This window comes from Watersipora subatra, chromosome 1, assembly GCF_963576615.1.
Source record: "Watersipora subatra chromosome 1, tzWatSuba1.1, whole genome shotgun sequence".
Lineage (NCBI taxonomy): Eukaryota > Metazoa > Bryozoa > Gymnolaemata > Cheilostomatida > Watersiporidae > Watersipora > Watersipora subatra.
The window spans coordinates 26,713,811-26,731,149 of record NC_088708.1 but is presented as its reverse complement, the minus strand read 5'-3'; the positions used below and the strand labels follow the sequence as shown (position 1 = coordinate 26,731,149).

The following is a 17,339-nucleotide window of genomic DNA, read 5'->3' as shown; positions in this document are numbered from 1 at the left end:
TTACTGTCGACTGCCTACAATTTATGCTGTATCAGTCTGCTCACACACCTTTATAGTTTTCTGCACTCTGCAATATAGTCAGTGAGTTATCCAGACAGCCAAGCAACAGTTGTTTAATATAATCTGATTGTGACTCCTCCTCCATTTCTAGCAGTCTAAACAAACATACATCCCATAATAATGTTACTCGCGCTCAACAAGTCACATAACATTAAATGGTAGGTATTAAAATGGTACCAACACACTGGTGGGTTTTTGAGCGTTTCTGAGGGCCATATCATCCAGGTGAGTGAGTCTCACTGATCCAAACATATTCTACTGTTAACAAACTCACACAGCATCTACCTTACCTATTAGCTAATCATGGAAAAACCTAGCCAACTGCAATGTAACTACAGAACAACTGTAGTGAGAGAACCAATTCCGATTACAAAAATGAATCTGTAAAATTTAACCACAAGACATAGTTTGTTGAAACATTCAAATTAGACAACAGTAATTCATAACATTTTGTTTTACTCCATTGATAAAATTAAAAATCACAATCTATTTTATTCATTAAACCAATTTTAATACTTAACTAAATTTTGTATTTTGTAACTTTCGTGCTCTTTTGCTTGAAACACGGCGCAAAAACCATGAGTGAAAAATTTTTGATGTATTTCTTCAAGAGCACAGGCATGCTGAAGTAGATGGATGATTATGATTGGTTACTGATGGATGTAGGTTAGCCAATCTCACCGGCAGTTTGCCACAAATGCATGCATTTAAATTAATGTGTTCATGCCATCCTGAGAGCACTCGCTCAACACTAAAATTTCCAAGTGTGTTTAGACATTTAGAACCCAAACTATCCAAATGGAAGGTTTATTAACTTTTGGGTCTGACAGTAAAACTCTCAACAAAGCCATTTTTAATAGCGGTGTTCCCACAGCTGTGAACATATTTGGCAATAGCATTGTTTAAAAAACTCAGCAGATTTTCAAATCTGACAGTTGTTCATGTACATTTGAAAGTTTCATATATACAAAGATTCATAACATCATTAAAAGACATGCAAATTACTGCCATAGAAGTTAGGAATAAAATCCTTTAAGTTTGTCATCCCATCTGATAGAGAAAGTTTGATATATTCTGATGGCAGCAAACATGTATGAGTTCCTCAGCTTGTTGATGCTGCTACTACCGCTCACACCTGTGCAACAACCCAGTTTCTAACAAACTTGTTGAGCAATAAATCTCATGCAATCTCACAAGCCTTTTAGAGTAGATTGCACAGAACTCAAAGTTTCATGTCATCTTTTTGCCTTCAAGGTAGAAAAATGTAAAAAATAATAGTTCAACTTTTGCTGTAATAAACTTTACTAAGCTTCAAACGAAACAGAATTTTTGAGAAAACTAACAACGCAATACTTTTAATTCTAATTACAAAATATCTAATCAGTAAGTAAAATTAAACATCTAATCTAAGTAAAGTTGAAGCATCTACCTGCAGTACAGAGGCGCCTCTATCTGCAGTACAGAGGAGCCTCTATCTGCAGTACAGAGGCGCCTCTACTCACGACAGTAAATGATACCGTAAGCTGTTTCGTAAGTATAACCCAATTTTACTATACTAATCCATTCCAAGCCTCCACAAAACTCAGATATAACATTTGTATAAATTAAAAATACATGTAATGATTAAAACCCTCAATAAATACATGTTAGAATTATATTGCTACATGATAAATAAAGTACACATTGAAAAAAGAAAAAACAAAGCAAATAGAATTCAAACTATGAGTCGTATGTTTGTTTGCCTTTGGTGTTGGCCCATGTAGCCCAGGCTAAGAAAAGACCATGAGAGGTTGGAGGAACGCGGTGAGAATAGGAAGATGTATTGTTGTCTTTAATTTGCTCAGAAATTTTTTTTAAAAGCATAAGTAGAAATAGTCATTTACATGGGCATGAAATGAAAAACTGTCATCATGATGGAAACACAGACATTTCATTGTAAGAAATGAAAGTTGTCCTACTCTGTATGCGATAAATGATGACTCCAAATTATACAGAAAATGAAAACAATGTGCTTGCCGTTTAGCCTACTGATTTTCATGAGCAAAGGAAACTGAATGAGAAGCGTTTTAAGTCGTATTCACGGAAAACCAACAAGCCAAACAAGAAATTAACAAACGAACGAAAAGCTTTCAGCTTTCCATATTTACAAATATCTTTCGTAAGCAAAGTTTTTACCGAAAAACGTTTTGTAAATTGAAAATTTCATAGTAGAGTCTTTTGTAAGCAGACATTCCACTATATTGATATAGAGATATAATGCGTGGACAAGACTGTTCCCAATTAAACTAGTCTTTGAGTTGACTGATAAGTCATAACAGATTCAAGTTTTTTAACATTTAACAGGTTGAATGAAATTGCTTTTTGTAGCTGAAGTAACAGCCACTTTGATTAGTGCTACTTTTTATACCATATTATTTGTTGCGACAGGTACATTGGTAACTTGAAAAAAAAAAATTAGTCGGGGAGTTATACCGTAAAGATGGAGAATACATACTGAGTCACCAACTGAAAGAGAGGGGTAACGATGAGCTCAATGTTATCTACTTTCTTCTTGTTCTGCAGCCACTCGAGAAGGAGACGCACTCTGTTCCAGTCTTGCGACTGTAACTTGAGAATGGAAGTTACCGCCTCTGATCTGAAAATGTAAAGCATTAATGTAATTAACACTCAGAACAACACAACATAAACTATAAAACGTTCAACAGCCAGATCTATCTGATATATTGACATAAGAAGATATCCAACTATAACACTATATCTGATATATTGACATGAAGATATCCAACTATAACACTATATCTGATATATTGACATATGAAGATATCCAACTATAACACTATATTTGATATATTGACATAAGAAGATATCCAATTATAACACTATATTTGATATATTGACATATGAAGATATCCAATTATAACACTATATCTGATATATTGACATATGAAGATATCCAACTATAACACTATATTTGATATATTGACATAAGAAGATATCCAATTATAACACTATATTTGATATATTGACATAAGAAGATATCCAACTATAACACTATATTTGATATATTGACATATGAAGATATCCAACTATAACACTATATCTGATATATTGACATAAGAAGATATCCAACTATAACACTATATTTGATATATTGACATATGAAGATATCCAATTATAACACTATATTTGATATATTGACATATGAAGATATCCAACTATAACACTATATTTGATATATTGACATATGAAGATATCCAATTATAACACTATATTTGATATATTGACATATGAAGATATCCAACTATAACACTATATCTGATATATTGACATAAGAAGATATCCAACTATAACACTATATCTGATATATTGACATAAGAAGATATCCAACTATAACACTATATTTGATATGTTGACATATGAAGATATCCAACTAAAACACTATATCTGATATGTTGACATATGAAGATATCCAACTATAACACTTGGTGGTGGAGCTAAGGCACCTTCTCATCTTTTTAGACCTCATTGAATGATCAGGATTAAAAGACTTGATTAGACTGTTGAACTGCTCTCGGATGACCTCGGCTGGTAGAGTCACCTGCAAGCAACCAATTACTGTAGTGTCAACTGATAGTGACATGGCAAGTAACCTAAATGGATTTAAGTAATGACCAAGCTGACAATTATGTCAACATAGCGTACCAGAGAGAATCGACTGGCTCTCCTCTGGGGTATGGCAATGCTAAATGGTCTACTTAAGCTAAGGATGATACCAAAACTTCCTACCCTACAGCCATAAACTTATGAGAATGCAGCGTAGGAATAGGTGATGTATCCTGAAAATAAGAAACTTACCCTTCTAATAAGCTTGGTGACTGCGAGCTGTGTTGCAGCATCTTCACAAGACAAGTAGACATCCAGACACTTCACCAACAGCTCGTGTTTCATATCAGAGGATGGCAGAGCAGCGAAGAATGACTTACTTACCTATAAACAAATACGCTAGCTTTTTTATTAATTAATTTCCAATCCACCACCATGAATATGAATAAAAAATTTTCAATTCTAGCAGCTTGTTTGTAAGAATTCATGCCTCGGAGTAATGAGAAACCGCAACCACGTATCTTGGTTGGGTACTTATGTTGTGATGCGTTTTGAACTTTAAATTTTAGCCTCACTAAGACTAACAAACAATGAAATACTTTAAAATATGGTCATCTTTACACAGATTCTTAGGAAATTGTCTCCTCAATTAGCTGTTCATTTTCGCAATAATGCACCTTTGCCCAGGGCTGTATTGTTCATTTTTAGGGTGCCTCTGCCAATATCTTGAGTAGCCCCTTAGGCGACTTGTGAGGGCTGTAGGCCCGAGCGGCTGGCGGGGTGGGTTCGAGAGGTGTGCAACGCCCTCCCGAATATCGAACAAATTTTACAGAAAACACGAAACCCTGTTTCAGAGCAGTTTTAATTGTATTATTGCAACTTATACAAGCAAGCATAATACTAAAAAGATTTCTCAAAAATCATGAAGATTGCTGTGTATTGTTGCCTTCCATCAGTGTATTATTGCTTCGTATGTTGCCTTCCATACGAATTATTGAATACATGTCATGTGGTATGTAAACTTTTGCCAGGGGTAAAAAAGAAAAATATTATGACTATTGATTAAGATTTAATAATAAACTCTAAACAGCAAATCTATAAATAAAAGACTAAAGATAATTTAAAATTGAATATTAGAAGGTTTGTGATTCTGCTGAGAAGAAATAGTGGTAGAACAATGAAACTAACTTAAGCTATCTAGATCTATAATAAGAGCACCAGTCACTGAGTGACTCAAAGTTCAATGTGATATCAGAGTTCGTTCCTAAAGATTATTTAAATTTGAAGATGGTGGACTTGGAATTTAACAAAGTTAGAGATTCTTCTCACGCCTTGGGTGATCAGGTTTGGTGCTGATGGTACTACCCTAACCCATGGATGAACAGGTTCAACGAGTGAGCATAAAATAAAAACTATGCAATAAATATTTCCATGCAAATATAGATGATAACATAGCTCACTAAACAAACAAATTATAGACATAATACGTGACTAGGGCTTGTCAAGCAGATATTTAAAAAAACACAAAATTACGAAAAGTTTAAATCAGCTGTTACGCGTAGCAGCCTCGGAAAATCCTGAATTGATTTCTTTGCAATGAAGTAGATGTTTTCACGTAAAGATAGTGTGAAAAAAATTTGCAAGCATACTCGATATATGAGCAATAAGAAGAAAGCTCGCGGCAAATTCATTCTTTTCTTGAAAGTTTCAAGATAGTTCTAAACACGTCTGCTTCGCGCAGAGTCGATATAACAATAATAATAAAGAAAACATTTCAAATATCATTTGCAAATTGTAATCAGTCCAGTGACTATCGTCAGAATATTTCGTAAAACTGCAATAAGGCTAGTAAAGCCAACCAAGAATTACTCTACATGATCCCGTAAGTAATTGGCTTCCCACAACTATCAAAATATTCATCTTAAGTGGAAGTAAATTTTTTGAAGACCAGAATTTATGGCAGTCGTCAAAATCAAAACTCTTCTTCAGTTCAACAGCGTCTAGCACATTTAAACTTAATCGTTATTATTAAATATGTGAATCCAGAACAGACAAAACCGAAACGTCTGTTTTCCGTTCCCTTCTCAGCAGTTAAAAAAATGGTGTCGAAATGGATTCGCTGGATTTGCAACCACTAGTAATATCCTGAAAACGGGCTCTGCACGATACGTTCGCACCTTTTGTCCGAACATTGTCGACACTAAACAACAAGAAAATCACCGTTTGGTCGTTCTGGGTGCTGAAATTTTGCCTCTGCACAGCAGAGGCTGCCTCATAGAACAATACGGCCCTGCAGGCTTTGCCATTGTCCTTACAAATTCTGTTGCTTTTTAAAATTGATTGATTCGATAAACTTGAATACAAAACGGCGGTATTACAAAAGTCAAAACATGCTCAAGGAATATGAAGGTGGCGAACAAATTTAAAAATACACAAACCACATTCACCACACATACTCTTGAACCTTTGGCAAAAGACTAACCAGAGAGAGTGAATGCTGTCTGCAGGCAGCGATAGTTAATGACTGAATGAAGAGGCTCCACAATTCTTTCTTATTTGAGAGGGCAGCGACAGAGAATTCATCATATCGACTGAGGCAAGAGTGTAAAAGGCTGACATCAGGATGGACATCAACTGAGATGAGCCGTGACAGTAGCAATTGAATTCCACACAGAATAAACTAGAAAATTAAAAGTTATCAATATTACTAGAGCTATTAAGCGAGACATCATATGAAACCTGCATCACTCGATTTCATTGCTCACAACATGTCCATGAGGGAGAAGAGGTTTGATAATATAGTTATAATATTTTTATAATGAAGAGCTCTTTCATCTTCTGATTGTCATTGAAACTAACATTGAGTTTGTTTCCTGGTCACTAAGTCAACAGCTCCCTCAAAGCGCTGACTATAGTTTTTAGTGTTCGTATTCAAAAAATTATTGCTGTTTTCACTTTTTGGGTCAGCAATAGTTGACAAACTGTAAACTCGTCATCTGTATAATATATAACTAATTATTGACACGAGTATTTTATTTGGATGACAAACAAGACACGAGTTCATTGAATTTGACAGACAATGAAAAAATTCTAAAAACATTTTGTTTTTGTTGAAAATCATGCATGGCGGAGCATCATAGACATCTGTACAAAGCACTCGTATTACTCACAGGCTCTCTGTAGGAATCAAAGCAGCGGAGTAGGGAGCAGGCCATCGTTGGAGGAGTGGTTTTCTCACATATTAGCTCCAGCAATTTTTTTACCGTGCCTTTGCTTCGACTGCTATTCAGGAAGCTCACTAAAACCTGGAAATATTGCGAGACCTCTATGTGAGCTAACAAAGTGCCCGCCGTGACACTAGCGAAGTGCCAACTCAATAAGCTGAATACAAAGAGAGTAGGGTTAAAATTTACCTATCAACATACTGTATATTGTATATATATTGTATATTGAATATAGCAGTAGTTGAATGTAGTAGTAGTTAAGGTGACTAGATCATGCCAGTATTTATTCTTAAAAACGGGATTCAAATGTTTCTTAAAAAGTGTGATTAGCGCTGCGTGTGTATATAAAAGGACTCGTCATCACTGCCAAGACATGGAGCGCACACTTGTTTGCCTTTCTTTGACCAGTCATTGTGAGGACCATTTGCCTTTAGTCAATACGAAATCAATAAATTCATATGCTCACAAATTTATAACTGACTGTTAATTAGTTAACAGCTGGCTAACAATATCTGTTATCCTTATATTAAATTTCCTTGATCAGCTTTGAACCAACTATATTAAAATGTATATAACCAATATTAATAAATACATAATATAACTATATTATATACAACTTTGTAAGATTGATGGGAACGCAAACTCCAGCTACTAAGTAATCAATCACCACTGCCGCATACTCTATGACCAGTAGCCAGTAAAGTTAAGTTATTTAGGATGGTTGGCGGAGTCAGCGTGTAAGAAATGTTATCTTTGGAATATTATATTGGTTTTCCTTATAAGCCCTTAGTTACGGATCCTGGTCTGACCAGAGTCACGCATGCAACCAATCACAGATGGATTGTAGCAAATGCACTACAGACCTAGGTAACTGGTATGGCACATATAGCAAGTCAAAGTGATATAACCCAAACACTCCGAATCTCTTCTTGACTGTCATTTTTAAACCAAGTCCATAAGGGTCTTATATAAATGATAATATTAGCTTTGAATAACACATCAATTACATAGCTAATAGGAAGACAACTCCTACAATTACTTCAAGTGAATTTGTAAGAAAAGGAGTTTCAATGACTATGAAGTGCACTTGAAACTTTGGAAAGCACACGCCAGGAAGTGTCGGTAACAAGAATAGTCTACCTCAGGCAGTTGAAGAGGATCAGTTGTCACCTCAGCCGAGTGTGCAAGCAGAGTTTCAGCTAGGCGCACCAGAGGCATATCCTGCTTGGCCAAGTCAAATAGTCGTGAGAGCAATTTCATTGCAGTTCGTCTCAATACTTTCTCCTCGTGCACCAAGAGTGAGATGACTGCAGCCAAAGCTGAAAACCATGAAACATCATGATGTAACACAAATATTATGCTAGTGCTGGATAACGATTCGAGTGCATTCGGTTTTTCAATAGTTGTTCTCTCTCGGTTCATCGATTCAGAAGGAGAAGACAACTTCGTATAAATTGAATTTTACATCACGATTCGATTCAGTGTTCGCGCATGCCCACGCAGCAGTTTCCTAAGCAAATTTTCGTTAGAGCATCGATCGGTCAGCAAATGAGTTTAGAGTTTTGTTTCATCCAAATTGTAGCAATAGTCTTGACTCTTGCTAAATAAACTCATGTGATGTTTTGTAGTTAAGAAACTTATATTTGTAATATCTTATTATGGTATTAATCTTCATTGATTGTATTTGTCCTGAGTATATTGTAATTTTTTTATTTATATTTATTCAATTGTTTTTAAATTACGTAATCAATTTGATGTTGACTCGTTAAATTTTAAAGAGGATAAATTTTTTCAAATTGTGTTGGTTAATTAATATTAATATAATTAAAATTTTCACCATTACTTGAACATTTTTTGCAAATATTAATTATTAGTTTACTATTTATTAATAAATATACAAATCTCGGTTCGATGCGGTTCATAATGTCAATATGAGTAAACCGAAGTAAGAATTGAAGATTCGGTTTCATTCAGTTTTCTCCTGAAAACTGAATGAAACCGAATGCATAGTGCAAGTAGACATTGAACAGCTCTATATTATGCTGAGACATTTTAGGCTATTGATTAATGCCAAAGTTCAGCTAAATATTTTTTTCCGAGTGTAACACTAAGAGTAGGAGAGACTACAAATCACTAATAGTGGATCGCATTAGGATCACAGCTTCTCACAAAACAAAACTTGAGTCGAAAATAGTTGAGCCGAATATTGTGTACATTGTAACCATGAGAAGCAGTAATTATACTAACTTTTGTAACCATTGGGGTGATAGATAATTCGTTCAACATCTTCCTGACGCATGCTGTTTATATACGCGACTAAGTTCAAGGTAAGATAAGTCTCTACTCCTGAGAGTACAGAGGAGAAGGACTGATAAAAGGAATCGCCATGAATCCACTTCTCGATAATAACTATGAAGTTTTGCACACGTTCGTTCCGGAGAAGGTCGGACAAAAAGGCCTGAAAGAGAGTAGCTACCTCCATATTGGTCCACCAACCGCCACTCCAGCCTATCAAAAATAACAATAGTACATCGTGTAGTAGACAGACACATAACTGTATATAGACCTTCAAGGTATAACACACCCTAGAGCTTCACCCTTCAGTCAAAATGTTAGAAAGTTAAATAGATAAACAGGAAAACTGAGTACAGACTTGCCTAAGAACAGCGCACAGATCTCTTCTAGGATTGTCTTCCGACATTTGGAGGTGCAGCTAATGAGACTATCTTGCTACAAAAAAGCTGAATAAAATAAGCCAATAGCAAGAGACGGAAGTTCCGTTGTTCAAATAGCTCATGACATTCCTAGCTCAAATGTTTATATATTGTGTAAGATCACCTGTTACGGAATAGAATGAAACAAGCAACACTATTCTTGACACTGAATTATCAAAAACAAACTATAACACATAACTATAGAAAAAGCAAACTGAAAGCTTTGATTCCGTAAGACATTATTATGACAAAACCAAAAAAAAACAATGTCCTCTTGTGTACTTTATGGAATGACGTACACCTGACCCCCTGGGAGCTCGCTAAGAAAATAATAAAATTCTACCAAAGATCTCTAAAAAATCTCCAATTATTCTCACAAGGACACCACAAGCTAAACCTACAGACAGTTGATACAAAATCTTGCAACTCGCCATGTGGATTACAAGCTCATTTATAGCATGGTACCTGAGTGAGTTGTTTGCATAGCTTCATAAGGTGTTGTAAAGCAGTAACTTTCACTTCAGGTGAAGAAACGCTGGAAGAACAAAGGCTAACTAGCACCCCACACATGGTATGAAGAAGATAGCTGTTGTCATCCGATAGTAACAGATCAACCTGCATGTGTAAGATACAATTTGTATAATCTGTTCTGCTATATGAAGAACAAGCTACTCTATTTTAAAAATAAAGATATACATTTTCATTTTCTCAACTTCTACAAAGTAAATATCATGGTACGTGATCATGCGATGACTTGAGATGTACAAATATATATAACTAAATAAAACAAGAAAATATAAAACAATAAATATAACTTTAATAGATATAACTTTTAAGTTGTACCTACATGTACATGTATATACAGCCGGTATATACAGCTTGGTTTTCAAATCTTGGTATATACAGCTTGGTCTCAAAACTCATCCCAATCGAATTTCGATCAAAAATTGAAGATTTTTCTGCCTCAGACATAATTTTTCTGCCAAAAATTCAGTTTTCGACCAAACCGAAAGTAGCATCCAATTTTTTGTTACAGTTGGTAAAAATAAAAAACAAGAAATGTGTCCATTTTCTTTTTTATTTCACACAATCTTCGCTAGGATGGGATGTGTTACTGTAATTTATCCAAAAAAAATTTTTAGATCGTAACCTTAGCGTGGGCTAGACTTCGCTACTTTAATGCTTATGTTAAAATTGGCAGAAATAACACATTTGGAATGTTTATGTTTTATCATCATCTTATAAAGGATATATGTTATTAAAATATAACATATGGTCTATTTCTAGACTGTTTTATTTACTGTATACAGTACACATGACTCTGACTAAACGAAGCAGGGGTACAAGTTGTTACGAATACACCAGCACACAACACATCTTCCAACCTAGTGAAGTCTATTAAGAAGTTTTTTGAATAAGACAACCACTATAATATATGTAATATATAGTGGTTGTTGCATAACATGCTCTCCTATTACATGTATATACAGTTTATTGTGCAAAATAGTGAAACTTTTCTGTCTAACTAAGATGATTACATTATCTATAAGAAATCAATACATTGGAATAGTTTTATTTATTGAAAAGTAAAATATAACGAACTGTCTTTTAACTAGGCAGCATTCATGAGTTTAGTACTTCTATAGACCTATCCTATGATTTTATGGCAAGATAGGTTTACCTTAGTTAGCTTATCTTATTGAAAGCACTTGGTTTGCAAGCATGTAGACCATTAGAATTATGATATGATAGGAAAGATGTAATTGCAGGTTCAATACAGCCAATGACATTACGACTCTATTATACTTACATGTATTTTACTACAAATACTAATTTGTTCATATGAAAAACCTTCATTATTTCCATTAAAACTTAAACATTAAAGCTTTCCAATTCCATATCTGCAGCTGGTTTCAAAGTTGACTTGCAACAAAATTCACATTACAGTTATTTGATATCAAAAGATTCACTATGTCTTACTCTGCTGTGTTGTAGGTGCAAAATATGTGGAAATGTGATTACAAGATCTTAAATGCTCAAAAGCGAACAGTTAATCGCAGCCACACGAGACCGCCGTAGTTTGGATTCTCTTTCCAAAACAGCTCAAATGGGACGTAGTTGTGCAACATGGCTTCTGTTTACATTTTCACGCAACCTCATTCGTCGAAATATTTTCACAAATATACTTCACGCATACAATAAAACCATGTCTATTGTTCTTATGCGTCTATTTCATCATCATTGTAATGCTTTCATTTTGAGCACTGATATTTCAAAACCTACCGTAAAAATTTGTTTAATTTTTTAGCCTTAGCTGGAAGGAGTGTATATCATCTTCTGATAAACATGACAAGCCTGTTGGTACCCTGTGATAGTGGAAAAATGCTGCCGAGAAAATTGCGCTGTTTGGCAGGAAGTTTGGATCACATGATCAGATTATGACTAGATGATTAGACCAAGCCGAAACAAAACTATAAACTTGCGAGCATCTATAATTGGTAAGGGCTCTAGTTTATGACAAACACTTCGGGTTTTACCGAAGTGTTTGTCATAAACTAGTGCTACAAAAAGTTTTGTATTGAGCCTTTTATTGGCCTTTCAATTCACGTGAGAACATCACGTATCAAAACAATAACGAAATGGAACGACTACATCAAAGAAATAAACTGATTCCGATCTACGGCGGTTTTGTGATGGCGGCGAGTAACTGTTCGTTTTTGAGCTTTTAAGAGCTTGTAATCACATTTCCACATATTTTGCACCTACAACACAGAGTAAAACATGGTGAATCTTTTGATACCAAATAACTGCAATGTGAATTTTGTTGCAAGTAAACCTTTAAATACTGTCCTGTCACAGACACGGTACCTACAGTGGCTAAGAAAAGATGCTGTTAGACTTTATAGAGAAAGAATACCTGCAGGTTAAGGGTAAAAGCTATTTGTACATGAAGTTATTTTGTGCAAGACAGCTATATGATCTTTACCAAAATACTGACAACAGACAAGGAAGAAAAAATGCCGAACTCTTTTTGAAGGGCCAGAAATAAATGCTATTGAAGAACATAGAAAAACATTAATAAAATCCAACCTGTGCTAAAGGTGAAGCAGCCTGCGCAATGTTATCAGCGAGCACCTCGCTTATCTGTCTCCGCCAGTTAGCTTGTTTCATATCAAGACCTGAAGGATTATACATGTATGTTTATACTGTAAAGACAAAAGGCGTAGACAGATCACGGACTTGTGCCAGCATCGTTGCGACGTTGGCAGCGACATTCAGTGGAATGAGTGAAGTGACAATAAAGGATAGTGACAGGAAGTGGCAGGTACCAATTAAATAACAGTTGCATTGATTGTATACTAAACTCATTGATAAAATGGAATTGTTGTGAGACTAGGTAGTTAAACTCGAACTCACCATCACCTTGACTTTCATAAGTTTTGAGAGGCAGGATCGAGTCAGAATTTGACATACCATCCAACATGCAATTACCTCAATGAGCAAAGTTTCTGACAAACAACATGAAATTTGAGCAAATACAGTGGAACCTCGGTTCTCGAACACAATCCGTTCCAGAAGGTTGGTCGAAAACCGAGTTGTTCGAGATCCGAAACAGGTTTTCCCATTAGAATTAATATATATAAGTTTTAATCCGTTCCAACACCCTGAATGTTTACCTTTTTAGTATTTTATACATTATTTTATGCATGAAATTGCACATTAAAATGCTGACCAACACATAAAAAGCAATGTATATCTCAGAAAATATTAAGCAAAATGGCAAAGACACAAATAACATAAACATAAATGTAACCCAGGCTAATCGTACGTTCGCGTTGTCATAATCTTCCATACGAAAGATTACGCTAACATGAACGTGTAAAAATAGAAAAAAGGATAAAGAAAAGAATTATGAATAGGATTTTTTACTCAGCTACAGGATGTTCTTTTCTCTTAAAATATCTATCCAATGACACTTGCATCTGCCTTCTTTTTAGCACTTTTCGGAAGTGGTTCATGATAGTGTCGTTAAAGTCATTGATGACTCTGGTGGCTGCAGCTTTATCGGGGTGGTGGAGTTCGACGAAATTCTGTAACTCGGCCCATTTGCTGCACATTTGTTTAATCTCGGACAATGCGACAACAGTTGGTCACGGAAAGAGCGATCTACACCCGTACGCCGCTCAGCATCCCACCCTCACGTACGCACTTACGCGTCGTACCGGCGTTCGAACTCCGATTTTTGTTCGAACTACGAAGCAAGAATTTCTTGAATTTTTTGTTTGGACTCCGATTTGTTCGAACTGCGAGTCGTTCGAAAACCGAGGTTCCACTGTATCTGTTTTAATATAACAGCTAATTTTCGACAGTTCTTGAAATATTGCATTTTTTTATATCAGCTAAAATATATATACATTTTTTTAATATATTTTTTATGTATATATTGCTTTCTTTCACATATTTGGTCTTATGAGACTCAAATAATATTAAACCTCGCTTCATATTTTACCTTGTTAGTTTTACAATCATGGATCTCAAGGAGATTAGTGGAAGTAAAATTGGTTGGGAAACAGGAAAGAAGCTAATGCTTTTCTTTATAAACAAACTAGCTGTACTACCCGGCGTTGCCTGGGTAATAAAAAGTCTTTGGACAGAAAATTGATTTGTATGTAACATATAACAACATTTGCCATTCCAACTTCCAAACTACATATCATGAGAGAAGTGTTTTGTGTAGTTGAAATAAATAGAGAAAATAAAAACAACTGTAAAGGTTTTCAAACTTTGTCAAACAACTGTAACTTTCAAACCTCATATCATGAGGAAAAAGTTTTGTGTAGGGCAACTAAATTAAAAATAAATAAAACAACTGTAAAGGTTTTCAAACAACTGTAAATTTAAAATTTCATAACATAAAAGAAGTGTTTCGTTGAAATAAATTAGAAGAAAAAATGAACATGTAAAAGTGTTTAAATGTGAAATCATTAGCAAGTCGTGGCTAAATATAGTCTATTTTATTACGATTACAATCCAAAATTATTTGGTATACAATTATATGATTTCAGTTCGTTTCAGTGTTGGCATGCAAAAATTGGCATGTAGGCTATAGATACTAATCATCATAATTAAAAATAGTGCCAAAATACTATATTAAGCTTAGTAACTATTGGTACCTACAATGACTTTAGTGAATTTTGTAGTCATGATCTGCGTGCCCAAGATAATATAACATTACAATGTACTACGTGAAGAGTTTTTACCTTCGAAACAGACGTGTAACATAAGTGCTGAATCCAACTTAAATGAATTTAGTTTACTAAACACATACATGAAAGAAGTTTTAGTATGTTTTTTAGTAAACCTTAAACTTTTAACATTGCGAAACGTTTTTATTTTAACCGATGCCGGATATACTGTAAAACTGATATAGATAACTCGCCATGGCAAGTTCAGCGACGTATATCTTTTAATAGCATATATAATCAGTACACAAATCGCCAAATTTTAAGTTCGAGATAAGTTGTTGTCGATATCGTGGGGCCGAATAAATTACTCCTAACAAAAAATGACGAATAAGCATCGCGTTGCATATACACGATGCTCAAAGGTGATATGGAGATATATTTAAGATCTATAGCTGGAGGGACACACATACTTTGAGAAAAATATATATAGATAACAGAAATGCATAAGCAAACATCTTTGAATTGATGCTTGAAGCACCTCCTGAGTTGCTTAGTAAACTTAACAAAAGAACAAAATTAAGCGGCAAAAAGAAAAAAAACTGTCAACGAGTAGAAAAATAATTTGAAATAAAATTCAAAGCAATATCAAATAGGAAAAATATGTGCAAATAAGTTAGGTTAATTTATAAAGGCCATGAAGCTCAAATAAGAGTAGCTTGGTATCTCTGTTGCATTATCTACCCCCGCACCGTCAATCTCCTATATCACCAAGGCTACTCATCAATTTGCCTGACCTAAACGTAAAGGCGATTCGACAATAAATTTTGACAATAAAAATCGATCAATAAAACTATATTTATTGATCATTACTTTAATAATTTAGTTTCAAAAATACATTTTAGTATTTTTTAATTGTTTTTCAATAGCTTGATATAACGAATTAGTTATATTACTACACACAGCCGCTTGATGTATTCATTATTAAGCTCTTTGGGCCATGAGACAAATTAAATTTAATGCAGTTTATTCTTGGACAACAAAAGAGGATATACAAAGCAAATATTAAAACAAATTAATTTCATACGTCGCGAATTAACTGTATAGCAAAAGCATACTGCAAACATCATCGGAATACCAAAGAAACCCTATTATAAATATGAGTATAAATACATCATAGAATACGGTTACTGACCTTTGAACATCGGCAAAGAAGATTGCACCAAAGAAACAACAATACTTTTTCTGTTCATATGGGTATTTATGAGAACCAATCTGTTGAGCTCATCCTCTACAGACGTCAGATTTCCATGACGAGAAAGCAACTCCACGCACTTGAGACAAACCATCTTACTGCAACAAAGTCATTTAAAAAATAGAGTGACAATAATTATAGTCTATGCCCTTCATTATAACATACTATCTACCAAATCAATTAACTGTGCAAAGAAATGATAACTCAAGAATAGAGGATCTCTTATCCTAGCGGCAGAAGCCTGTTGATCAGCTCAGAATAACATGAGACTAACTAAAGTTCAACTGTGACAGGTGGTCAAATGTGAAGAATCATTGTTCTGATAAGTAGAGACGCCTCGATACAAACTACACCAGCTGATCTGATCTTGAGGCAATTCACTGATTCTAACCAAAGACTACTCCAATCCTAACCTTTTAGGTTGCGTGGTTGTGTATGTATTATAGTACAGAAAATCTACAAGTACTACTGAATAATACGGTAATAAAAAAGTATTTGCATAGAACCTTTATTTTTAATTAGCCAAGTTTCTTTACCCAATGAATTTGAACAACACAAACTTATCTAAATTTTTACTAAATAACAGCCGTATTTGTCCTTCTAAAGGCAGCCTTAGAAAAAACATTGCATGATGATCTCTAAGCAGGCTAGCTGAATCGCGTTATTTTAACCAATCGGCATTAAAGATTGGCAGGTGTAACTGGTTTGACGCGCAGTTATTTCATAGTATAGCACGGTTGTTGTATAGCATAGGTTGTTAGCTCGCCTGTCTGTAAAACTAGTGGTTCCGAGTTGAAGTCCAGTAAAAAGCAGGTTTTTCATTCCTAGATGTTAATCGCTATAATTGGACACACGAAGGATGTAGCCAAATAGACACTGAGATTTATATATTTAGATTTATTACATAATTGTATTTGAAAATGAAAGAAGTTGATCCAAAGTATTCAATTTAGTTACTAAAGTAAATACGAGGACTGCACTGTATTCCTAGCCTAGCTTACTTGTAGTCAATTTCAATACTGGGAATAATACTTAAATACTTAAATTAAATACTTTAATATTTTTGCAACTGGGAAAGTCAACACATATTATTGACATATTGACGGAAACAAGAGAATCGTTAACCGAAAGTATCAAGTGTACTGCACAATTGTAAAAAAAAATAATTTAACAAAATCAATAAACCTTAAATAATTATATAAATAGTAAAAACTTGCATTTCATGATATTTGTCACCATGTAGGCTAAAATACGACGAGTGGAACAAATAGTAGATTTATAATAAGTATATCAAGCTCAC

At 34.4% G+C, this 17,339-nt stretch overlaps 2 protein-coding genes across 4 annotated transcripts in view; one reads left to right on the top strand and one right to left on the bottom strand.

Annotated features, from left to right (window-relative positions):
* Positions 1-17,339, top strand: part of LOC137406529 (syntaxin-7-like) — a 383,065-nt gene that overhangs the window by 12,080 nt on the left and 353,646 nt on the right. The gene's annotated exons all lie outside the window — the stretch shown is intronic.
* The window catches only part of LOC137385672 (HEAT repeat-containing protein 1-like), a 68,154-nt gene that overhangs the window by 39,489 nt on the left and 11,326 nt on the right, over positions 1-17,339 (bottom strand). Inside the window, exons 10-20 of the mRNA XM_068072192.1 lie at positions 15,980-16,137; positions 12,692-12,780; positions 9,545-9,617; positions 9,135-9,395; positions 8,028-8,206; positions 6,834-6,968; positions 6,146-6,343; positions 3,916-4,047; positions 3,564-3,658; positions 2,555-2,695; positions 67-155 (exon numbers count right to left, since the gene is read on the bottom strand). Of these exons, the coding sequence (XP_067928293.1) occupies positions 67-155; positions 2,555-2,695; positions 3,564-3,658; positions 3,916-4,047; positions 6,146-6,343; positions 6,834-6,968; positions 8,028-8,206; positions 9,135-9,395; positions 9,545-9,617; positions 12,692-12,780; positions 15,980-16,137 (1,550 nt within the window). The remainder of the gene's footprint in view (positions 1-66; positions 156-2,554; positions 2,696-3,563; positions 3,659-3,915; positions 4,048-6,145; positions 6,344-6,833; positions 6,969-8,027; positions 8,207-9,134; positions 9,396-9,544; positions 9,618-12,691; positions 12,781-15,979; positions 16,138-17,339) is intronic.